We start from the raw sequence: 25983 nt of genomic DNA, 5'->3' as shown, positions 1-25983 counted from the left end.
AAGTCTTTCCACATCACATATTTGACAGTTAGATGTTCAACAACAGATTTTGAGGAGGCCAAGATACCATGAGGCTGCTTGTCCCTCAATATTATCACATTTCAGTCATGGGTGCAATACATTTGTTTAGGTATTAGTTCAGGAGAGCATAAATCCTCAAAGGTGAGGGATAGTGAAAGCTGGGAGGGGTTTCAGACCAGCTCCTTCTGACCAAACACTGGATTTTGCATAATCTACTGGCTCTTATTCTTTCCTTTTAAAAATGCATTTAACATACTGATTATCTGACGCTGATTTTTGCATTTTTCACCTACACTGCTTCTAAAATGCTATTGGCTGCCCAGTGAAAATACAAAAGAATGCAGTGACCAATCCCTCCAAATTATTTGGCTTATTGTGGTCAAGAATCTGTCGATAAGGTGGAGGCGATACAGAAAAACCAGAAACATGCCGAATGCAGAAATCCACCTCTTTCACAGAAAAGGCTAGAAAGAAAAAGAAATCATACCAGTGTTCCTTATCCTCCAGTGGCTCCCATCTGTTTAGTTTGCCAAGTTAAAGATGTTTTGTTTTATTTTAGTGTTAAAGGCTGCAATAGCTGAGTCTCAATTGGTGACACAGCGAGAGAAATGCAGTGCCCGAGGATCACAGGGCTGGTACTGCTCCCTGCTGAGGTTAAAAACCAGTAAAAGCATGTTCCCCATTACATTTTTCTCACCCCCTTCCCGTTTTTTTAAAAAAATTATTCCTTTCTATGAATTAATTGCAGGCTTTTTTTTGCAGTTTCCCACTATTGACTGTTAACATGATGCTGTCCTTGGGATGAGTCAAGAACACATTATTGCTTCCACTGCTGACTGAACACACTACAAGTTACGAATTAATTTTTGAGAAATATTTGCATAAATTAAATTAAAAATTAGTTTTGTTTATACCTATGAATCTCGAAGTGCTGAAGAGAAGACAGGAAACACATTATTAATTCTTAAATTAGAGAAACAGTCCATCACTGGACAATTTTACACCAATGCCATGTAGGCTAACAAAAGTTAAATTCATGGAAGTAAGTACTGTCTGGAGGACATTCTTGTTCTGAATTGGTACAAGCCACTTTCAGCTGATTAAAAAGAACCTGGAATAACCCATTCTTATTACAGAAGTTCAAGGCTCTGCACACAGGGCATTCACCACCAGGACCAGGTAATTAGGAATAGCCTGGAATAACTCACTGCATGGCCCAAGAACCCATTTCTTTTTACCCAGGCTCCCTCCTTTCTTGCTCCCCTGATTCCTCTGTTCCGGAATTCATCCATCTCCTCTCCTTACTGGATCAACTTCTCTTGTCAGCATCTATTGTGCTATCCACCCACTTCCATCACTGTCAGCTCACATTGCTCACTGACGCATGTGATCGTTAAATGCAAGTTTAATTAGAAAGCATTCATTGGTAACAAATTAAAATGACTGCCTAAAATTAGAATTGAGCAGAAATTGTCTGAGATTTAAAAAGCAATAGTATTACATGATATGCCTTTCTTGCTAAGTAATATCTCACTTGTTTTGCACTGATGATGAAATTAAACTGCACAAGGGGCTGGCACGAACCACCTACAACTGAGAGACAGAACCACTCTGTGCTCAGCTCATTTCACAGCAAGGACTGACCAAAGTAATATTTTTTCCTTTTGAAGCAAGAATTGTAAGAATACATCAACTCAAGCCATTCTTTTAGCCTGATACAGAAAAGCCTGTAGCTACACATAGGTAAAAGAAGAGGCTTTAGAAATAATTTAAAATATTTTAGAGATAATGTTAAAAGTTCTTAAAATCTAAGATAGATTTCCTTTTTTGTTTTACATCTGAAGGGAAAAAAAAATATCACAAAGTGCCTCAATTTAGCATACTGAACTTTACCTGAACTGTAAAGGTAAAATTTACAGGTAAAGGAAAATTCCTGTTACAAAACACAATACCCATAGCAATCACTAATGTAAGGCAAAAATTTCCCTCAACTCTCAGTTAATGATCCATATGCCTCATGCGATGAGGTTAACAGATCAAGTCTGAGCCATACATACATTTTTTACCTCCTTTAGGTCTCCTTTATAAGCACCAAGCAATTATATTTTCCTCTGGCAAATTCTCCTTAAAACACACTTTTAAAAAGCTTCCTCTCTCATTCCTGGCAATCAACTTTCCCTGTACTTCTTTCCATTTAAATTAACACACTGGTGTGCCATATATGTCTAAGGAACTCTGCTGGCCCTCAGCTTCTCACTCCTACCTACTGAGGAGAAGTGAAAAAATGTGACAACTGCAGGAGCTGACAGCAAAGCCTACGAGCCCTCTGAGACAAGATGAGCCCTGATAGCTTCAGCACACACTGATTCCCAACAAAGGGCTGCTCATCCCCCTCCCCCTTGTCAGCATGAATCCAGATCTCTCAGGATGCTCAAAGAAAATGAACTCAGCACTGACTGCCAAAAGCACACACACTGCTTTGGATCAGCTCCACTGCAATGGTCACTTTGGTTTTGGTCACCTTAAATGGTGACACAGGAGCTCCCTGACACCCAGACCCACAGGGAGGCATCGGGGTATCCACCTCTCCCCACAACCAGCTGACTAAATCTGAGCTGTCCCTGCCAGCCAAAGAAGGAGGATGTCAGACTCGGATCTGGGACTGACCCCTCAAGGATAAATTCCTGTCTCACCAGGGTATTTTCTGCCTTTCAGACACTGATCTGGGGCCGAGACCAGTTCCTGCCTCCCCTGTGTATTTTCTCCAACTTGGGAGCAATTTGCATCTCCGTGACACAGAATTTCAAAGTTTCTTTCCTCCCTTAAGTCAAAACACCATGCTATAATGAAGGATTAATATATCAAAATTCCAAGCATTATGTCAACAGAAATTAATAGAGAGACAATTTAGGAAGTATTTACCATCCAGTAAAATTGCTGAATCTGGAGAGTTTTGACTTCAGTCTCCATAGCTACCAAGAGCAAATACAACTTGTATGGGAAGAGGCACAAAGTCAACTAATTTTTTCATAGAGGGGTCACAGTCTGAACTAAACAAATCCATAGACTTTTAAAGGTCTGCTCTTAAATGACCTTTTTTTTCAGAGATGCTGGAAATTATCCTAATGATACTGCACTAATCTTGTTAGGTCATCTGTATTTTAAGATATAATAATATCACTTGTTTTTCATTATTAAAATGTTTTGATTTGAAAGTCGGGACAGGCAGTGCCTATTCAAAAGCTGACTCATCTTTTCTCATTAAAGGTAAGTGAATGGAGAGAGAATAATTCGCTTTTCTAGCAGCAACAACAGAGTTCTGAAATCTAGGTCACATTAAAGAACTGTCTTGAAATACAAGCTTTAGACACTGAATTGTGTTTTTCCTTACTGTGAAACATGGGGATTAACATGCATATTCAATCACCAATAAATCAGCATGCAACTTGTTCATAACTGGTGTTTAAATGTATTTTCTGATTTGATCAGGGTCTAAAATTATTCTGTCCTTATTAGTGTGAGCTTTTATCTGGCTTCTCTGCTTATCCATAATTACTGTAATGTTCTGATTCTCAAAAACCAAATTAAACAAGCAGGGTCTAGTTCCTGGGCCCTGTAACAACACCCACAAGTAAGACCAGTTAGGTGAAAACAATGTCATTCTTCACTCACACTCAACAAAACATGAGTTTAGTCCAAGGAAGCGGAGCTTGGGGATAATTCAGGATTCAAAACCCATTGGTAAAAGGACGTTTTTTTGAAATGCCATTGAAAAACAAGATTAAAATTTTGTAAGGGCTTGACTAACTGGATCAAATGTCTGAAATAAACAGGGTGCAGCTGAATAAAGACAACAGCAGAGTGTTGTCTTCAAGGTGTGGATAATCAGCTGCCCAGAAGGAAGTGGGCACACCCAGCTGCCCTTGGTTCTGGGAGTAGAAGAAAGCCCAAACTTCACACGAACCAGTAATGTGGAGCTACTGGGGAAAGGAAACACCATTTGGGACCTGGTGTGATTTCATATTAAAGCAAACAAGCTTATTCCATTTTTGTCTCCCACAGGAAGCTCTCAAGTACAGAACTCAACACAACTTTGATGAATTGGAGAGAAGTCAGAGAAATACAAAGGTAAGGAAGTGACCAGGAGAGATGTGGTGTAGGGAAGAATTCAGCAAACTAGTGTCATTTATTTGGGGGAACAGCAAACAGGGTGGAGATGCTATATGGTCTTCAAAACTTAAAAGTTAAGAGGAAGCAGTGGGGTGTTCTCAATAGCCACAGGGGTCAAGACAAGTAGTAGCGGGCTTTAACCACAGTGAGGAGGATTTAAGCCAAAGGAAAAGGTTTCTAGTGGCACAGGTAATTAAGGACAGCAATAGCTGGCCCACAGAGGCAGTGGGATATGCTAAACAATTACCTGTTTGAGTTAACATACCTGTCTGAGTTAATAACAATTTGTGTTGCTGGAGGCACATGGATGCACTAATTGCTAGAGGTCCTTCCCAGCCAAATCTTTTCTGATGCCTTGGTGGCAAACTACCAAGTGCTACTTCTCTACAATTTTGTGTAATTTACATTACATGTAGACATTTCTTCTGCTTCCCATTTGCAAGGCATTTTTATGTCTTGTGTTCACAGAAGTGATATATTTAAATTATATTATGCACTAAAAAACTCCTCTCTTGTCTCCTTCAAAGTGTTTCTTGTAAACACAAGGCAATCCTGGCCAGAGAAACAGGGCTTAGGGAACGTTTTTAAGGCTTGTCAGAAAGCACCTGTACTCACACCCCAATAATAACACTAAAACCAAACAAAACCACAGTCAAAGGTGAAACAGCAAAAGCATTTTTTGGTCTTGTGGTTTTGTTTTTTTTTTTTTTTTTTTTTTTTTTTTTTTTTTTTTTTTTTTTTTAATTCAGCCTTGATTTGTCTGCACTGGCAGAACTTATTTCTGTAACATTATAGGAACTGCTTTTAAGTACAGATAAATACTTAAATATTACTATTTCATCAGTGATGATGCTACAGCTTAGCAGCCTTTTTGTTTTTTTTTTTTTTTTATTGAGTCAGGGATCACCACCCAACCTTGAAACCTCTCCCATATTATCATAATAAATCATGCAATTGAAAAGAATATAAAAGAATCCAGGTTCTGCAGACAAGCTGTAAATCAGTCATGAGACTTTTGCGGTTCAGTGGTTGATGACCAAGTACAGCCTGGAAACCACAGCTATAAGTCTAAATTACCTAGAAATATGTGGATAACCATGCATTAAAAAATTAATGTGGATCCAGCACACAGCACTGAAACTTTGCATCAGACCTACAGTACTTAACTGCAGCAATTACGATAAAAAATGGCAAGAAACCCAACCCAGTAAAATGTTCTCAGAAAACCGTACGGGAGCCTATGGCTGTCTCTGTGCTCCAGCCTGTGCTTCCTCATCAGCCACTCCCTTTCCTAATGAAGAGTTCCAGGTCAGACAGTGCAAAGGTGCTCCCTGACATTGTTCCATAGTCCAGGCATTTTTGCTCAATGAAAAGTCACTGCATAAACATCACACACAGTAATGATAAACCAGAAACGAAGTATTTTTACAAGTCACTAATAAACCTGACAGTTACCCAAGAATGCTGGGGAATAGCATCTCTACTGTAATAACAGATTCTAGTAATTGTAGATTACTATCTGGGAAGAAAAAAAGCTGCTTTCAAGATTTCCTATCAGTAAGACACTTAATCAGAAAAAACCATTAACAATAAATTCAGAAGACTTTTGTTAAATCCTTGAGTTTTTGTCATTCTTACCTATGAACAAGCAAGTCAGCTGCTTCATGACTCAATTTTTTTTTTTTAAATTGGGGTAATAATTTTAATCAAGGAATCATCCTACATTTTAATGTAGGAATCATGTCAATAAAGCAGTTTGTATCAGATTTACAGACTGGAGAGAGAATGGACTTGTCTCACAGGTCTAGTGCTCCCTTTTCAAATTAATTTTTATGCACACTCAATTTCATTTATATCGGAGTTATTTTCAATACTGTACAGTATTACACTTCTTAAGTGGAACACTTATTTTCCATTGCAATGAAACATATTCAAATTCGTGGATAGATTTTCTTTTTGAAATTACAGTTCTATGAACACTGTCAGAGTTACAACTCTTCATTCTTATTTACCATGCAAGCAAAATTGGAAATTTAAATGATTTCCAGGAAATTAAAAGTCTTGATGCAAGTAAACAGTTATGTAGAAAAAGCTTTCAAATTCTTGACTGCATCCTTGTAAAACTGTATTAAATATGATGGGATTTTTTTCCTGAGGATTACAGAAACCATTTTCACTGCTATGCAACTTTGAAATTTAATTTTTCTGCAAGTACAGAAGTTGTTCACCTTCAGGTTTCTTACTGTGATCTGATTTGCAATGTATCTATAGAGTTGCAGAAAAGCTATCAATTTTTTAATGAAACATTCCCATTTTCAAAATAAGGCAAAAATTTAACAAGGTCTGTAATACAGTGTGAAACATATCCACTTCTCATCTTGTGTATATTTGATGCTGTGTATTGGAAAAATTAAAATTAAGTCGGGGTTATTCTCAGTTTACATCGTTGAAGATGTAAAAGGAAAATTTCCAAGTTTTATTTAAATTCCCAAACTCTATTCCTGAGTTGCACCAGCAAGTTTACAGATCAGAAAAGTAACCTGGGCACTCTGCAATTTAATAAAAACAGTATTAAAGTTTCTTGATGAATTAAGTTTAATTTTTGGACAAACCAGTTTGTGTAGCTGCAGCCACTGTTTCTGCACAGGGTCCCTGACTCCCAGCACGTGGCTGAGAGCAGGGACCCAGAGCCCCCAGCACAGGCTGAGCTGGGAGACAGATCTCAGTGCCCAGGGAGATTTCCACGGAGCAGAGCTGGGAGCTGAATCCCCCTGTCCCACAGAGCCTGAGCCAAGGGCTGCACTCAGAGCAGCACCAAACTCTTCCTGCCTTGCTCCATCTTGTCCTGCCTTGCTCTGACTTTACAAGATGAGACTAAGCGAACAAGAGACTGAATTCCAAATTCCAGGCAAAGTGAGAGATTCTGCAGCTACACAGGGAAGAGGCTGTATGTAACACGTTGTCTTTAGAGGCCGTGGAGGCCACAAAGATAAGGCCACAGGCCCTCCTATCTCCTTGGTAAAGAACAAAGGATTTTGGAGCATTGCTTCTGAGGAGCTGACAGCATTTGGTATTTATTCCAGGAGGAATAAAGTGACAATATTCTGTGCCAAAAGATTCTGTGCTGTCCCCAGGAGCTCAAAATTCAGCACAATTCTGCAAGTAGAAGGAGCTACAGATGACCAGGCCATATCTCAATATTAATGTAATTCTGAGATTTATCTTTTCTTTTTAATGTCAATTCAAATAAGATCCAACAGCAAAAAGTTAATTGAATAACTTAATATTACTGCTTTTGACAAAAATGAAACTATCTTCCCATTAAGTATTTTTGTTTGGAGGGGAAAAAAATTGACCTTCAGGGACTAGCAAAACTGTGAAATTTTCCTTTGAATAAAACAGTTGATAAATTCTCTTTTGGGAAGACTCACCTCTTTTGTTGTTAAAAGTTTCAAAGGAATAATACATATTAATTTCACCAAATTAGTATTTTCTATGGAAGTACTGTCTCAGCAAATGTTTAGCTGACAAACATAAGTTTTTTACCTTTAAAGCACACAGCACTGATTTTAATTCTTTTGCTAGCAAAAACTATTAAAAAGGGACCTGTACAGCTGCATTCAGGATATACTCTGTATAATTTATCAGGTCTCTTCTATTTCTGATTTCAGTAATTCACTGAAATATTTATGGCCTTGCCACAACAATGAATACACAGTTATCTCTTTAGTTATCATTATGCTGCTCCTTCCCAAGCAGCTCTTCCAGTGAGGAAGGAAAAGCACAGTTCTAGCTCATCAGCTGAAAGAATGTCAGAGATATTCTCTCAATTCACACTCCTCCCCACAAATTGGACCTTGCAGGAAATAATTTTGTCTAATACTAAAAATACAAGATACACCATCTTTAATATCAGGAGCCAAACAAACAGAAGTTAACCAAGACATGCCTGTCCATGCCACAATTACAGCTACATTTTGATGTACAGGCATAAGGTAAAAAGGGGAAGGGGAACAGCCCGTGTTATGGCTGATGAACTACAGCCAATTACCTGTAAAAAGTTACAGCACTGCTGCGTTCATAAAATACAAGATTCAAGAACAAAATAGCAAAAATGTATATAGCACTTATTCTACAAACAAACACACCAGGCCTGCAACAAACAAAAGAAATATTAATACTTAACAATATTGGCTCTTTTCAAAATAGCAAAATTGTTATTTGTGAAGCCTTGCTACTCTACTTTATAGCTTAGTTCCACCCACACTGTCAAAAGAATGGAAAGGGACTGACACTTTCCCAGCCATGGAATGGTTCTGGCATTTAAACACAATATAGTTGAAAAATCCCTACACTGAAGAAATGGATAGATCCAATATTTCAGCTTTTAATGCCAAAGATGTAAAGCATTGTCCAAAAATCAAAAGCAATTTAACCATCAAGAGAACAAGCACTAATGGATGCTGAGCAGCAGCAGTTTACATCCTCCTTTTATCTAGTCAGCATTCAAGAAAAATGAATATAAAATCCAGGCAACAAAATTTCTGCTTTTAGGATCATCAAAATCAAACGCATAGTGACTGGCAAGATCAATATGAGTAAGGTAAGTAGGATTTTTGGAATTTTTATTAATTTGGAGATCATTTGAGTGAACTTCAGCATGACTGCCTTGTGTCAGATCCCAGGCTGAGAGCTAATTAAAGCAACGTGATGGGATAAAATAGCTCAAGATTCACTGCTTGAGTTCCTGCCGAGTGGAGAACCTGGCTTCAGAGCACTTCCTGGATATGGATGGTTGGGATTGTGTCAACTACAGCAAGATTGTATTTTTGGACAGAAGTTTCAGAGGCAGAGGGAGGAAATCAGCAGCCAAAATACTTGAAAGCTGTGTTATACAACTGCCCATTTCAAAATGCTGATTGCCTGCTCTTTGATGAGGAGATAAGTATGTTCCAGGGTTAATCAGCTTTTGGCCATTACCCGTACCCAGTGTATTCCTTTTCTAAATTTTTAATAGAAAAGAAGAAAATGCTTTCTCTATTCTTTTTAGCATGATTTGCACCATATGGTCTGCTAAGTGCAGGCAGCAGCTACTTTTAAATGCTGCAGTTCTTCACTGAGGCATTATTATCCTTTGTATGACGAAAGTAATTTCAAGTGTTCAGGAGATGCTCACATTCTGCAAAGCAGAACAGTCTCTCAAGGCTTGGTTTCTAAAAATAGCTTACAGTCTTTAAAGAAGATGAAGAATGGCTCTTTCAAGGGATAAACTTGATTATTCTGTTTATTACTTCATTGTTTGCATTTCAGGATCTGCAGGATCCTGAAGCAGTAAGCCCTGGAAAATGAGCTGTTGTTTTTTTTCAGAGTCTTTGCCTAAAGAATCACCAAAGTGCCTTCACAGAGCTGCCACAGCCTGCAGAGCTGAAAGCTGACCTGCAGCAGTATCACAAGGCAATATGTACTTGAAGATTTTCAGGAATACACTGAACTTCTTCAAGCCTCTTCCCTCAGGCAAAACGTCAGGATATTAGAGAGGAAGGGGATAGTTTGTGCAGATAATTCATAAATATATCATTTTGACCTGGTTGTCAAGGAAGATTTTTTACAAAGGAAGCAGTCTTCTGTTGGAAAAACACTCTACAACTCTGTCCTAGCACCCAGATTTTGTTTCACATGTATTGTAAATGAATCAAAGAGGAATTTTGGCTGGGGCTCCTTTACTTTGTATTTACAAGTATGAAGCAAATAATGAAAGCAAAGTTGTATTTAGAAGGTAAAATGTATCACAAAGGCTGCCTAGCCAGACATTCTGATCTACTGAGCAACCTCAAAAATATTAACTCCAGTTTTCTCTCTAAGAATTAAGTAACAAATTATTATGTTGTGGACACCTGCCTGGAAAAAGGAAGCCCTTCAGTCTGCACTGTAGTCTCTACTACACTCTTCTCTTTGATGTATGGTATTTATGAAATGCCACATACACAAGAGCCCCCTTTCAATGACAGCCCATCTGCAAGAAAACTTCAGATCACGTGGGAAACATCTAGTGAGAAGCTGGCAGAGAACACTGCAGACAGAATGCTATTAGATAGTTCCTTTGCCTTAACAATTTTTTTTTTTTTGACAGAGAGAGAGAAAACGAGTGAAGTTTAAAGCTTTAATCTCATACCCAAGCTTGTCAGAGTCCAAATCTATCTGTAATGCTCTCCAAATCAGAATGAACTCAGAAAGATGACGTTCAATCTTTAAATCCTTCTCTGCAGACCTATTTTTAATTCTCAGGTTCATAAAATGGATTCCTGCTGTGGCTCCAGAGCTCTCTAACGTGCATTCTACCTATTATGTTTGACATAACCACACGTTAGAATTCAGCTGCATTTAGAACCAAAAGTTTTATTTGCACCATTTCCTGTGTAGTGTAATAAAACCAATTCAGTGTGACAGAACTATCATTGTCACTGGTGGAAAACCAATTATCTCCTCTCCTGGTCACTGTTACTCTTTTCACTCCACCAGTAATTCTAATATTCTGGACACTTTTGAACAAATTTTATCTGGACACTTTTGAACAAAATTTATTGTGCTTTCTTTGCCACAGAGTGAATAATAAATGCTTCAATAAGAATGTCAAAAACCCTATTTTTCATATCTTACTTTCTCAAGAAACATTTTTTCAGTCTCTTTCTAAATTAATTCCTAAATAGTCTAAGCTCTTCAAATCTTTGATATAATAATTATGGGAACCATAATTAACCACCTTTCCAAAACCTCCTGTAATGTACCATTTCTGTTCCATTTCTGTAAATCAATCCATTTAAGCTGGATTAGAACTGACATGTCTGCTCAACTAGAGGAAAATACCATCCAAATACACAATTGTTTCAATGATCTTAACCAGGAACTCTACAGTAAGTCAAAGTTGTTTCTTAGATTTTCAACTCATGTAGTTTATCACAGTAACTCTCATGAACTACCATCACTTTCAGCAATGGGAAGAGACTTCTGTTCATGACCTGAGGACATACACAGATATCTCCAAACAGAACTGCTGCCTATATTCACTCCCTACAGCAACAACATCTTCATTAAAACACTTTGATACATATCCATGTAAATCCAGCAGAATAACATTTTACAAATATTCCAGTATGAAAACCAGAGCATTAAAGTAATGAAATTCTGCTTGTTTTACATGATTCTGGTAATCTTCATATTCCTCATTTCTGCATTAATTTTGTACTTTAAGTTTTCTTGTGAAGAAATGTACTCTGGAATAACTTCATATTTAATTATAGTTTGATGAAGATGTGTCCTGAACTGACACTGAACCTGCTCTGTCCTTCTCTGCTAGGAATGATTTATTCTGCCAGTTCACATTCAATTTTAAATGAAATTATCCATCTTCCTGGCTGATAAACTGATACCAGATTTCAAAGCACACAGAGATGGACACATTCACTCACAATCTACTTCCAAAATGGCACGGACAGACTTGGCAAGGTCCCCAGCTTCTGCTGCAAGAGCTGCTGTGACAGTAGGTCCGACCCTTCCCAGCCGTGCCAGAAGTGCTTTAGTGGACAATGTTCTCCTGTCACTAAGAGAATAAAGAGTAAGTGTTTATTTGTAAGATGATAAAGGAAATTGCTCCTTTTAAAAAGGTAAACTTGTTTTTCTAAAGTGGTTTTGTTCTCACTGTATGAACAAAAAAGATTCACGCTACCAAATCAGCAAGTCTGCCCCAGCAGCAGTCCTGGCTGAACAACAAAGGTTATTTGGAAAGTTCAATTCAAATAACATTCACAACTCAAAATGCAGTGTCAAGGACTCAGTGGGTGTCACAAAAGGAACTTGAATGGAATTTTCATACCAGCATTTAAGAAGGAACACTGCTTCATGGGACCCAACTCTTCTCTACTGTTAGTTAGTCAGCTTGTCACCTTGGCTTAGTATTTGATAATAAATCCATCTACTTAAATATACTCTATGAACTTTATAAACAGACAACATCACTGCTGTGTGTAGTGCCAATGGGAACTGCATCTCACTGATTATCTATGATATCCTAGTTGGTCTGAGCCTGCACAGGTTTTTTGAAATAACGTTCCAGTTCACTTAAATACATTTGATTTCCTTGAGAGCTGTACCAAACAAAACTGCAGGAAAGAGACTGAACAATTTTACTGTTACATAAATATTAATAGAATGCTATCTGGGATATATAGGCACAATCATGTCAATATTCTGAAGGACCAAAGGCTGCTTAAATCTTCTTGAATATTCCCAGCAGCTTTTTAAACAAGAAAATTAATCAAATGTAAATGGATACACACTTTATCAATTTATTTATATGCTACTGGATTCATTGTGATGCAAAATCACCTAGGAGAATCTAAAAAAATATTAAAAAAATTATAACCCACTGTTAAAGTTCCTTGCATTTTAACTAATCCTTAGTACATTATAATTACTTTATGGAAACATCCAGACAATCATATCTATGTAATTACTAACTGTTTTAATTTAATTCAGAGGTTCTTAATGAAGCTGTATCCTGAAAGCCTAATTCATAATTCATGCCATTCCCTCTCTTTCAATAAAATGACACTCAGAACTACACAGCAAAAGCATAGGAAAAAAAATAGCTACAAGGCAGTTTTTGGAGACTTGGAAACAATAGCAGTGTTTTTCATTATTAATATTGCCATTTCATTACCTTAAAACTGTTGAGGAGGTAGAGTTATCAGAGAGTATTTCATGCACAACCTGTTGGTCATAGTCAAGAAGTTAGCAGTTTATAAATCAACACCATCAAAAAGTTAATACCTTATAGTTTGATGTTCTATTTGGGGGTGGGGGATTTGACTGTCAATTAAAGAGTCTAGTGTCTCCCAGCTAGAAGTGCAAAAGTAAAAACCAAAATATTATAACCCCGTGAAACAAAGTAAATATAACAACATCACTTCTTTTTGCTGTTGTTTCATAACATTCCGAAGTATTACCAAATATTAGCTTTTCTGCCTTTTTCTTCTGAGGAGTTTCACAGAAACTGGTGGAGTTTAGGTGTAAAAAATTATCTGATCATTTTCATTTGTTCAGTATAGCAAAACACAAAGATTATGTAAACCTCTGGATGGAACTGTACACTTACACATCATCTATATTTCCAGGAATGAAAGGATCTCTGTGAACTAGTTTATAGCCATTTTACTATGTTTATTCCTCAAAGACATCAACACAAACCTTTTCCAAATAACATATTGCTAGAAATGAAAGGCAAAGTTACCTCTACAAATTGTAGCAATTTTTCAGTGGCCACCTCAAATGTCTTCCTGGCAGACTCTGATTTCCGCAGCTGGCAGTCAAGCACTGTAACCCTCTTTCTCAAGTCTTGAATGCTCTCCTGGGAAAGGTATTTTATGGCTTTTATTCTAATAATTTTCTCCCATGGATCACACAGAGACATGGTATGAACTGAGTGTTTGGAATGTTTAACACACACTTTTCTACATTTCTGTAAAACTCGTAACTGGAATGCCGGACCAGCTGGAAAATCAGCACCAAACTGCAACAGATTTTGGCAAACGATAGAAAGGTAAATTAAAATTGGAAGATAACAACAGTGATAGGGCTGAAAATTAAGAGCGTTTGAACCGACTGATGAATGGATCAAAAATACCAACCTGATGGTGACAGTATCCCTCAGTAGGGTGCCAAAAACAGCCAGAACAAACTCAGTCCCCTAGCTTGCATCCTTTGGCCACTACAGTAATTATGGCACATCTTGGAGGAAATTAGCCCCTAGGATGTCTCTGCATGCACTCGTATAACCTATTGATCAGTGTTATGCATCCCTCTCTCCTTCAGTACAGAGGATGTGAGCCCTGTTAGATCCAGTCCTGGAGGCTTTGGGTTTCATTAGAGTGCCTGGCACTGTTCCTGTGAGAGAACCACGAGTGAAGTCCTCACATGTACCTGGGCATGTCTGTTTAGCTGAGCTGTCTGCTGGACACAAGATCTAGAAAGATCTCTCCAAAATACAGAAAACAGCACTGTAGTTAAAAATAAACTTTGACATCACACTGCAGGTGATCATTCTGAAAGCTCACAACCTACTCTAAAACTCTTACTAAAAAATCACCCAAACCCACTTATTAACTTTACTGGAAGCAAATAATTTGTGTGTATACACTGTACAAAGCAGCAGAATCATCATCACCCTGAATGTCAAAGGATCTGTTGATTCAAACACCTTTGTTTTGGTAATGTCACTGTCCACTCTGGAGAAAGAGCTGGTGAGGGACCTCATCTTTCACACTAAAAAGGCTCTAATATGGAGTTGGTACCTACTTGATACTGCTTCTTTTGGATAAGAAATGCAGAGGTTCAAATCTCCACACAGGTGTTGAAGTAGTCAGTCAGAATTTCAGGAATTCAAGCTACAATCTCTGGAACAAACCTCCAGGAAAGCAACCCACACCCTCTGAATTTCTTAAAATTTGGCTGTTCATACAAGTCCTAGAAAACAAACAGTGCTGCAAGAACACCTGACATAAAAGATGGGGCATCTCACCCAAATGTTCAGAAAGAACCTCCAGGGTGTGATTCACCTCATCACTCACAATTGGATGAGAGGAATTCCTCCCTGGGAGCCACAGGGACTTGGTTAAGCAGTTCTCTGCAAGCTTGTTTACCTCAGAGCTTGGCTTTACCTTCCAATGTCTTGAAATATTAAATTAATTCTCAGGATTAAACACGGCAGTATTTCAGTAGGTTTTCTTCATCAGGTCATATGCACATCCATTTTTCATGAGAAAAACAAGGTAATCTCAAAAATGCCAACCTGTTTGCATTTGTTCAAACCGTGTCTAGAACACAGGTCAGGAGTTACAGGGAAAAATTTTAAAGTGCCTCCAATATTTTATTTCTTAGCCTGCTCTGAAAAGCCTCACTGAAGATGATGTGGGTTTAAAATATAAGGCTCAATTAAAAAAAAAAAAAAATTGGCAGGATTACTAGTATTTAAATGATTATTTTAATTAAATCTAAGTTTACTTTAGAACAGGACAGGGGTGTTATTTTCCTAACAAAAACATAAACCTGAAGGCCATTTTCACATGAGTACAAAAGCATACAAATATATGCAAAGTGTAGTCCTTTAAAGACAATATATCTGCAGCCCAGAAACTATTCCATGCTTAATGCTTGAGATGTGCTGACCTATAACCCAAATATGCTGGGAGCTCCTGTTTTTCCAGCCCAAAGATGTCTGGTGAAAGGAAGCTTCGTACACTTCACATTACCCCCTTCGCTACACATCATCCCAGTTATTGAATAATACAAGACAAGCAGTGACCTACTTTAGAAAAGCAGATGAAAAGAAAATGAAAACAAGATACATGACAACAGGAAGGAAACCATGGTAACTCTGACAGGCTTTGCTTACTTTATTTTGGCCAGAATGCTCAGCGAGCTGAGCCTTCAGCTCTCCAATTTCAGCCTCTAACAGGTGAATCACTTCTTCATAGTCCATCTCTATTCCCCGGGCCTGCCTTTGTGCAGCCTCTGCAAGGTGAATTCTGCTTCGCAGGGCTCTTGTCTCCTCCACAGCTGCCTTGGCTTCCTGCAGATTATACAATTCAGTGGAAAAGTTACAACTCCAACTACCAAAAAAGCAGATTTAGCTCACAAGTACTGCAGCTGGCCTCAGGGCTACCTGTTAGTGCTCATGGTTAGAGGGCTCAATTGCTAATCTTTAATATATGATGTGCAAATGAAAAACAGGTAAGCACAGAGACATAATTTTCCTAATAAATTAAACAACGAGTTCTACAATTACTGAAAATCTACGTGAATGAAAGGTTTCCTTGAAATGCACCAGATGCTGTTGATCTGCCCCACTGCTTCCATACCAAAAAAGTACCTTAATGAGATGTTACTTCATTTTATTATTATTGTCTGAATTCACACTCTAGTCACAGCTCACACATCATGTACATGGACTTTTAATGCAAGTATTCAGTCCACACTCTTCTCAGAATCAGTGCTTTTTATAAAAACTATTTTTCTGCCTAGTTCCTGCTCCTATTATGCTCCTAATATCCTATATTATCACAGAACATTAGAAGAGAGTCGGATAAAACTTTAACTTAACAGAAAATCAGAAACTGTTAGCTTCAATTCAGCGAATGTAATCCCTAAATGTTGCAACATGTCCTTTCAAGAAAGATATTGCTCAGTTCATTTTAGGACTGAATATTAATTGAAGTTAACTTTGATTAGTAAATTAGAAAGTCAAACTAAAGATGGGTTTACACACTAGGAATAAAGCAAACAAACTGCTCACACAAAATATACAGGCTCACTGGCACCAAAACCAGTAAACCATCTTTGCCCTCAGCTATTAATTAATCTGTATGAAAAGTCACCTTATACCAATTTTCTGAATAATTAAAGTTATAAGCTTTGAATACACAAATTCACAGAGCTACAAGCTTTTTGTAGAAGTTGCTCAGTTAAGGATACTTAGGTGAATATTCTACTCCTGGTCTACCTATTACATCTTATTATCATCATTATATCCTGGTTGGGAATGGAACTAGAGGGAAAACAGGTGGCTGTAGAGGAGAAACACACTGTGACTCTTTAACATGGAGGAAACAACCTTCTAGAAGCTAGGTTTGAAACTGCTGTTTCTAAAAAACCTAGATGACCAGATCTTTCTGTTTTGTAGAAGAAACTGCATATAACATGTATCATGATACAAATGTCTATAGAGAGATCAGTTAAACTTACAAATGCAGATTTAATTCTTTCTTCATGTAGAAGCATTTGTTCTGTACAATCAATATCCTTCAAGTCAGGTTTTCCTATACTTTGTGATAATGTTCTTTCTGTAAAATGATCTACCAATCTCAGCTTCACACGACTTTTAACCTCTACACTGTTAGCCTTAATGAAAAATATACTCCAGGCCATAAATCAACTAATATCAGTTGCATATAACCAGTACATCATCTTCCTCATCTTTGCAATATAAAACCAATTTGGATGATGGCCAGGGACATCCTGGTCTCTCAGAAAACAGAGCAGTAGAAGAAGTAACCACACATGTAGAACAGCAACACCACTAGTGAAGGCAGGTGACACTGGTGCTGTACAGGCACTGGTGTGTTACAGGGCACAAGCGGTAAGAGATCCATTTAAATGACCTTTAATTTGACAGCAAGTAGAATGGTTTTCTTTTTTCCTTTGGAAGCACTAGGTGAACTACACGAGGACCACTTGCACCTGGAAACACAGACTCATCCCAAGCTTATTGCTCTGTGTGTGTTATTCCTCACGCTGGTGTCAGAGTTGTGTGTCTGCAGCACTAAGAACAGTGTGAGGGTCATTACTGCTCGCACTCCCTGAAAGCACAACAGAACAATCCCCCCTCCTGCAAGCTGCTCGTGGCACTCCTTTTTTCCTAGAAACAATTCAGAGAACACAGGGACTCCTAAGAAGTTATCAATCTACAGAAGCAGGGGTCAAAATTACTACCTCTGGGGAAGGCACTTTATGGTCACTGTAAGAAACAAAATGAGTCAATAGCAAGAAGAGCTGGGCCCTGCTGATACAGAGGATGAGCTGGGAGCCTTCAGCACCAAAGGCATCCTTGGGAAGCAGGCTGGAGGTGGGAAAAAGACTCTCAGAGACAAAAGTGAAAGGATGCTCTGATGTTAAGTTTGACTAATATGAATGAACACAGAGGCCTTGAAAAAGGATGGCATCTTAAAAACCCACACTTAGGAATTATTTAAATAAACCAACATGAGAAAAGTGAAGAGAAAATTGCTATTATGAAAAGAGAGGTCTTCATTTTGAAAGAATACCTCCTTGAGATAAAGGTTTAAACTCTTATAATCCAGAACTGCCTTTATTCCTCTGTTGTTTTTTCAGAACCCTAGTTGTTGAATATTAATTTCTCTGTAATAGCAGACTAAGTATGACCAGATTTCAATGGTGAAAGACCTAAAGGAATAATTAAGGAACAATGGCTTCTTACATTACAATTAAACAATTATACACACTAAAACTGAATTAGTAAAGTCTTCTGACACACCAGAGCTGTTTGCTGGAGCAGAGGGGCACAAAGGGAAACTACTCCCTTTGTGGAACTGGAGAATAGATTTCACTATTCTCCAGTTACTGGAGCTGGCACTGTGGGGACATAGTGAGTTCTCTCACCTGTGCAGGTAAGGGGGCCCCACCAGTGAAGAACTGATGGGTAACACCCACTTCAGCAAGACAGCTCTTGTCCCACTCACATGTATGAAAAAAGTGTCCAAGCCCAGGCTGGATGGGGCTTGGAGCAATCTGGGAGAGTGGAGGGTGTCCCTCTCCATGGCAGGGGTTAGAATGAGATGAGCTTTAAGGTCCTTTCCTATCCAAACCAATCTAGGATTCTAAGACAACAGATAGGGAATCTGCAGCTGCTAATATTTCATTTATATAAATGCTTGATGGGGCCAATTGTCCTAATCTGGTATGAAGCCACTACAACCAATAAGGAACTGAAAGCTGGAGGACAGAAGCTGAATCTGTAAAAAAGCACTTTCAAGGTACAGGTTCAGAGTGCCAGAAGGTTTTATCCAAGTTTTATTCCAGCCACCAAAACCACCAGAACTAAGATATTCTTTTAAACCACATGAAAACTGTAGTTACAAGTCAACTGTGCTTGTTGATTAATGTTACAAAAATTGTATGCTGAAATTATCCTTCTAAAGAACTTTTAATATCTTTACTATGTATTAAAATAAAAAAACCTAATGAAACAAACCCAATCCTTCTTTCAGGCAGGGTGAAATAAATTACATACTGCTTCCAAAATAGCAGCCATTCAAAGCCCCTCTTTCCCTGTTAGAGAAAATAACCACAGAATAGCATATCTCAGCCCTATGAACCGAGTCCAGGAGTTTGGAATACCACAAACAGTATCTTATCTTTACAGGCTCTCCCATTTACTATGTTTAGCTAAGTGCTTCAGCTGACAGAAACTGCCCAGAAAAAGCTGTAGTACAGAAGGGATCATTCAGGCTGGAATACTCCAGGACTCTGAGGCAGCACAGGATCCAGTCCAACTCCTCCAGGAAGACAGAAGACATCATTCCAGATTTCACATTCATGCTCTTGGCAAGACTTCAGGTACGCAAAAGTGCCTTTCTGTGTTTGGTGCCAATTTCAGCTTACATATGATTTCAAGGAAGCCCCAAAGATATAGTGCTATACCACAACTTCAAAGCTAAAATAGGTCAATTAATGAGTTTTAATTGTCACATACCAATATTAGAAAATAATTACTACCTTACTGCAAGTTTAGCAGCATTTCTAATCTTAAGAGTTTATTCATGCTGTTAGTTACTGAATCAAGCACTGTTTAACAAATTGGTACTAACAAAGCATGTTTATTAACCAGAATATTTGTACCCCTGTCTTAATTAATCTGTAATCTCTGCAATTCACAATTAGTAGAAAATAGGAATACCACAAAATATACCCCAATACATGACTGGTAACCTATATCCTCATTTAAAACCTTGGTTTTTTCATGAAAGCAGTCATTTTAAAAAAATGCTTAAATTACACTGAAGTCAGAAGACCTTACGCATAGACTTTAATTGTTTTTTTTGTTTACTTTGATTGTTACTTTTAATCAGGCCATTAGGGCTCAGTAATGCACTCATTCCCCTTTCACTAAACTTCAGCTCAAGCAGGAATGCACATCGTAAGTTAAATGGCAACTTGTACTGTAGGTAGCCTATTTCTAAAAAACTTATCACCATGAATCTCAGTGCCAATATTGGTTTTAAACAACAGAAATATATATATAAAAATACATATGAAGCACTTGAAAATGCATCAAGTATAAACAAAAGAAAATGTCCATTAAAAGCCCACTTACATGTCCTAAAACAAATCACACAATGCTATAATATATATAATTTATTATTTCTCTTTGACTTCTCTATATGGAACCCTTTCAATGCCTACAAGAAAATCAGTATTTATCCCTGGGAGGTTTGCAGGGCAAAGCTGAACTTCATCATCACACGACAGTACCTGAGAAAAATAAAAGTGGGAGGACCTCGAGTGGTGGCAAATGGGCACTGCTGCCACTTAAAACATCTTAAACCAGCCCTGTCCAAGGGTGCCTTCCTAGAAAAAGCAGGTTTGTACTGGGGATTGTACTTTGTAATAGCTTTAGTCTGGACTAATACACAGAACAAGTGCTCTGGTCTAGAACAACACAATCAACCCATTAGAGAATAGGAACTTCAAGTGCATTACTGGAACAATCTTCCAGTTAAATTTTATCCAGAAGATAACCCAACTTATTTCCCCACAGTGTACAGAAGGAAACTACACAATACTAATGGAAAAAGCTTCCAAGCAGCTCTCTTACATTCAAGGAATAAAAAGTGATAATGAAGGTGCTCAACTAGTCTTATGAGCAAAAATACAAGACTAATCTTAATACATGGGATTTTTAAACTTTATCTCTTGCATTTTTACATGACATCAGACATGAGAAACCTGCAAAGGATAGGTGCAGCAGTGCAGGAGGGAAGGAAGGCAGCCAGGCCCATTAGAAGGAAAAAGCTGACAGGGTGTTCAGGAGAAAGAGGGAACCAGAAAGTCACTTGGTTTTGAATCCAGGCTATAAATGACATGAGACTTACATTTAATTGGGAATTTCCTTTAAGAGACACAAGGAGGCCAAATACTCTGATTTACTGGCTCATAATTATAGATAGATTTGCAGACAGAAACAAGGCTTTCCTCACAAACCCCTAACTACAACTTTTTTTCCTGGTAATTTTTTCACACTTAAGAGTGGCTGACATATAAAATAGTTAATGTTAGGATTGTAAATTAGGCTCACTGTTGGCTAAAACCAGCAAAATCTCTTCAAAAACACTTAAGACCAGAAAGGTTCTACCACATCATTATCCTACTTCATTGATCCAGCTGGTCTTAGGGTTTCACTCTCAATTCAATAGTAGAGAAATATATTACTGCTCTAAAAACTGAAGGATCAATTCTCCACTTTTAATAAAAAGCTCTGTAGTAACACCAGAACCACTTTGTGTTGAAATCAGTGTGAAAGCATAATCTGTATGTGCAGCAAGACAAAAAGTGCTCCTTTCTCCCTTTCACAAAAAAAACCCAATTAAAAATTTTTAAATAATTGTAATTTTTAGAAACTTCAACATACTTGCTTGACTACTTGTAGCTGCTCTGTTAACTGTTTCTGTAAGTCCACAGATTCAGACAATTCTTCCTGTTTAAAAAAAAAAAGAATAGTAGAAGAGTTTTGGTCCTAAAACAATTAGCTCTTTCAAAACTATGGGTAGCAATACTTAACTTCTATCAACAGCTTTTACAAAACCTGTGGTAAAACCATCTCTAAAAGCTAACTTTTCTGTGAGTTCATTGATGCTTTTTAAGTTTCTTGAGTATTTTAGGATTATTTACTGAACATTTCTGGAATTTGTGTAAAAGAGTGTAAGAAATAAGGCAATTAATTATAGATTGATCATTGTCAGTTTTCCACATCAGCAACTTAGGGACCCTGGGTCAGCAGTCACTGTGCTCAATGTAAACAGGGTTCTTTCATTTCAGTACAGAGCTCTCTGAAGAAGAATCCTTGAGCACAGAACAGAGAACAGATCTCTGGCCATTTCAACCCAATGTTTCTGTAATTTACAGCAAGAATTTTTTTGGACCAAGAGGCAATTTTTAAAATTGTCTTTATCCCAAGCTCAATATTCCTGTCCAAGAATCAGAGTTATATATCCTGAATACATATATCTTTTGGTTTGTTAAAACAGAAATTTAGGACCATGAGAATGTGGTAGGAACCTGGGGTATTAATAAACAATAAGAGTATTTACTGCTTTAGTCTTGGGAATTTTCTAATGTCTGGGAAAATATGTATTAATTTTGCACACAGATTAATTTATCCTCCAGTTCTGATTCCTTTCAGAAGTATCAGCACATGCTCAGACTCTGCAGTTACAAGCATCACACATTTTAAAATAAAACTGCCATGCAAATCAGTAATTTCTCCAAATTCACTTCTGTGAAATGTCTGCTTAGTCTCATTTCTCTGCGGATCAGATTAAAAAATGTGTTAGCATTCAGTGTAACAGCTAAAATTCAGTGTCTCCACAAATACATTGTAAGCAATCTTCAAACATGATTAAGACTGCTTGCACTGCCATTTTATTTATGAAAAACTGCACATGAAATTTAAAAAAAAAGTAAATTACTATGCAAACTCAAAAAAAAATATTAGTCTCTTGAATAATTTAAAGCAAATAAAAATTGTGTTACCTTTAATTTACTCATTTCTTTTAAAGCTTCATTTCTTTCTTTCTTAAGTCTTTCCACACCACCGTCCAAGGAATCACAGGTTACAAACTGTGTGTATATAAATACTTAAGGTTAGAATGTATTGCTAACTGTGTCTTCCATAATCTTTAACATCTTATATTAAAAGTTCTTGTTAATAAAATGAGAAGAAAATCTTAATTTTGAGTTATAGATCTGAAAATGCTAAAAACATTTAAGAAAATTTTAACCAACTTATCTTCCAAAGGAACAATTACTTTTCCTTTTAAAGTGGATTAATAAAATGTTTTTTAAATTACCAAGAATACATCACTATTTTAATATTTTAAATAATAGGCATTTTATTTTAGTGTTCATATACTAAAAATGCTCTTTTTAGAAGTCACTTTTAGAATAAAATGGTTTTCACTGTAGCACAGTAGTTCAAATCACTGCGCCCAGTAGTTGTTTCTCACTCACACAGGTTTTAACGACCCAAATTTTATTAAGAGACCTCAGTAAATCAATGTTGTCCAGACATACAACAAACCAGAATTAAATTACATTAATTGCTTTCTACAAATTAGGCTGCTTAAAAAAGCTTCACAGAAACTAAGCTATCTTAAAGAACCCCATGCTATGGAGCTGTTTTAAACATCTGCCCAAGATTTGGAGTTATTTTACATACAATAAACTCTCCAATAATCTCCTCCCAGCTGTTAGAACACTGACCAGGCACATATTTTACCTGTGAGTCCTGTAAGCTGGCAACTTCACTGACCCTAGAGGTGACAGATTTGTGGCCATCATCAGCTGCAGTTGATTGCATGGACAACAGATTTCTTGAAACTTCAAAGAAATCTAGGAAAAAAACAGTTCAGATTTTGTTGTTGTAGCCCAGAAGTTCAGCTTAGTAACAGATCACTGATGCAACACAACTCCCAATATCACCAAGAACAGCCACTCTGAGAAATGCAGTGTCTGCCCTTTAAGCTTTCTAAAGGAAAACAGGAAAATCAGAGAGATATCTCCGAAGAGAAAGCTCTGTTAAAGATGGTAAGAATAAAAATGCCTGAAACACACCGTGGGATGAAATGTCCTCAAATCAAATTGTGAAGGAGAAAAGAAAACAAAGGTGGTATGAAGTTCACCTTCAAAGTACCTGGAATGTTCTGCATTTGGCAGGTGTCTGTGAAAAATGAAATAAATCTGCACACCAGGTATACACACCTGCCCTTCCCAAGAAGTTGACCTTACCAGAGGAGACAGGAAAAAGGAAAAATTTCCTGCTAGCTCTGAGCTCATGGTTTCCTTTTCAGGCCCTTTAAACCCCTGACAGAGGCTTGGTAAAATTGATGCTGACCAAGTTGAAAGTTTTAAATACAAACACTCCCTCATTCACAATCAACATGACTTGGATTACCCATTCATTTTTAATTAAAAAATTCTGCTACGCTATGACAGAAAAGTGGAAATATAAAGGTCAGTTTACTTCACATAAAATCTGACAGAAGATCCAGTATCTTTCTCACTGAGGATCTTTCTGGATGTTTAAGTACAAAATACTAGTTTTCACACACTAGTGTTTTTCATAGACTTTAGGAAAAGTGAAATTTCCACCAGTTTTAGCATCAGAATCATCATGTCTCACAGTTTCTGAAAAATATTTTAAAATTGTCAGTGTCATCAACCAAAATTGTCATAACCAACAAGAGCAACTCAATCCTATCAGAATTAGGTTTAGCTGGAAGAATTATGATGGTCTCCCTGCAAATCTGTTTCTATATGCAATACTTGAAATGTTCTTGCTTCCCACAGACTGAAGTTAAATGATCCGTCAGTTTATTTGCTTCAAGAAGCCTCCCTAACCATCAAAACTCTCCCAAGTAATTTTTGGAAAAATTACAGTTCCCTATTGTCAAAACAAAAAGTTCAGGATTTTGTGAGCACAAAATAAAACTTTCCCAAGGCTGCTCCTAATTAGATAAATTTGTGATTTGCATTCCCATGACTTAGTTTCAAAATTTCAAGCTTATTTTCTACAGTAAAATAAGGTTCTTGCCTCAAACTATCATTTTATTTGCAGCAGCAACCCAATACTGACAAAAAATATAATAATCGTTATTATCTACCATTTCTGTATTCCTACTTTTCACTATTTTCTATGGTAATTAACAAATTATTACCTCCAAAAGACACTGTTCCTTTAGAATCTTTATGAAGTTGCTGCCTTAGGGCTTGCTGCTGTTCATCTGTGAGCTGAAGCCCAAGATAATTCAGTGCCTGGAAGGAAAAAACTTATTTTGGACTGAAAAAAGAAAGGACTAAGGATAATGACTGCAGGGACATGGGGGAATAATTAAAGAGCTACACTTCAAAGAGCCTTTGTATCCCGGTACACTCTCACTGACAATACTTTTATTCCAGAGCCACTCTGTGACTTTTCCTTCTAATTGAGAGATGTTCAGATATTATTTAACCTTGAATACAGATGAGTGTAATAAGCAAACCCCTTTGTCCTTAATAACTGCTTTAAAAATCCTGAGGGATGTTCTGATTCCCAGAAGAGTTAATCAGTAATTAGATTAACAAAAACAGTAATTTGCCCAATGTATAAACTGAAATGTTGGCCTGCAACATTAAAGAGCTACTCAAATAGAAAATTCTGTGTGTCATTTATACCTTAGAGTTTGTCAGCCTAGAAATATTGTTTAGAGGTTTTACCTGCATCATGAAGAGGAAGAAGCAAAACTCAGAAGATTTTAAGTATTTACCCTCTCCAGCTTTTCTGTTTTGAGATGAATACTTGAATTCTTTCCTTGGGGCTCATAATCATCATTCTGGCTGGGGGCAATAACTAAGAAATAAAAAAAATAAAGTAATAATGATGTAGTTGTAGCTATTGCTTTGAAAAATTTGTTCTGAAGCTCTGCTCATCAAGTGGATGCCAGCTAAATACCCACTTGCCAAAAATACATGTTAATCCTTAGACTGACTTCTTCTTTTAAAAGACATAATTGTAATCAACAAAAATTATGGGTATCAACCACTTCCACTATTTTTTTTGCATAAAAAAGTGACAAGTAGCAAATTAACAGAAAATAACCAGGAATAACTTTGAATGATCCATCAAGCATATGGCTTCTCCTTGTGGTATTTTCTCTTCTCTCAGAGTTACACAGACACTCAGGAAACAGAAGGGGAAACACACTTGTGAATTCCAAGAGAGACCTCCAAGACACACCCTCAGCGTAACTGACAGTTCCCACATGGAGTGATCTAGAAAACACCAGGGAAAGAGAGGGAATGACCTGTTCCCAACCATGGGCTGTGTGGAGAGCTTAGGCTGAACTCCCCAGGCTCCTCAGTATTTTTTCCTGGGAAGGAACATTTTCCAAGAACTCCTGTCCATCATCC

General features: G+C 37.3%; 1 protein-coding gene across 1 annotated transcript in view; it reads right to left on the bottom strand.

Moving 5' to 3' along the window:
* Nucleotides 1-25983, bottom strand: part of STXBP4 (syntaxin binding protein 4) — a 66137-nt gene that overhangs the window by 19259 nt on the left and 20895 nt on the right. Inside the window, exons 13-21 of the mRNA XM_082293961.1 lie at nucleotides 25341-25423; nucleotides 24753-24849; nucleotides 23315-23427; nucleotides 22570-22656; nucleotides 21449-21514; nucleotides 15638-15814; nucleotides 13478-13594; nucleotides 12908-12957; nucleotides 11658-11788 (exon numbers count right to left, since the gene is read on the bottom strand). Coding sequence (XP_082150087.1) covers nucleotides 11658-11788; nucleotides 12908-12957; nucleotides 13478-13594; nucleotides 15638-15814; nucleotides 21449-21514; nucleotides 22570-22656; nucleotides 23315-23427; nucleotides 24753-24849; nucleotides 25341-25423 — 921 coding nt within the window. The remainder of the gene's footprint in view (nucleotides 1-11657; nucleotides 11789-12907; nucleotides 12958-13477; nucleotides 13595-15637; nucleotides 15815-21448; nucleotides 21515-22569; nucleotides 22657-23314; nucleotides 23428-24752; nucleotides 24850-25340; nucleotides 25424-25983) is intronic.

The sequence above is a fragment of the Coloeus monedula genome (genome assembly GCF_965178545.1).
Source record: "Coloeus monedula genome assembly, chromosome: 19".
Lineage (NCBI taxonomy): Eukaryota > Metazoa > Chordata > Aves > Passeriformes > Corvidae > Coloeus > Coloeus monedula.
This window is presented reverse-complemented; position numbering and strand designations above follow the sequence as displayed.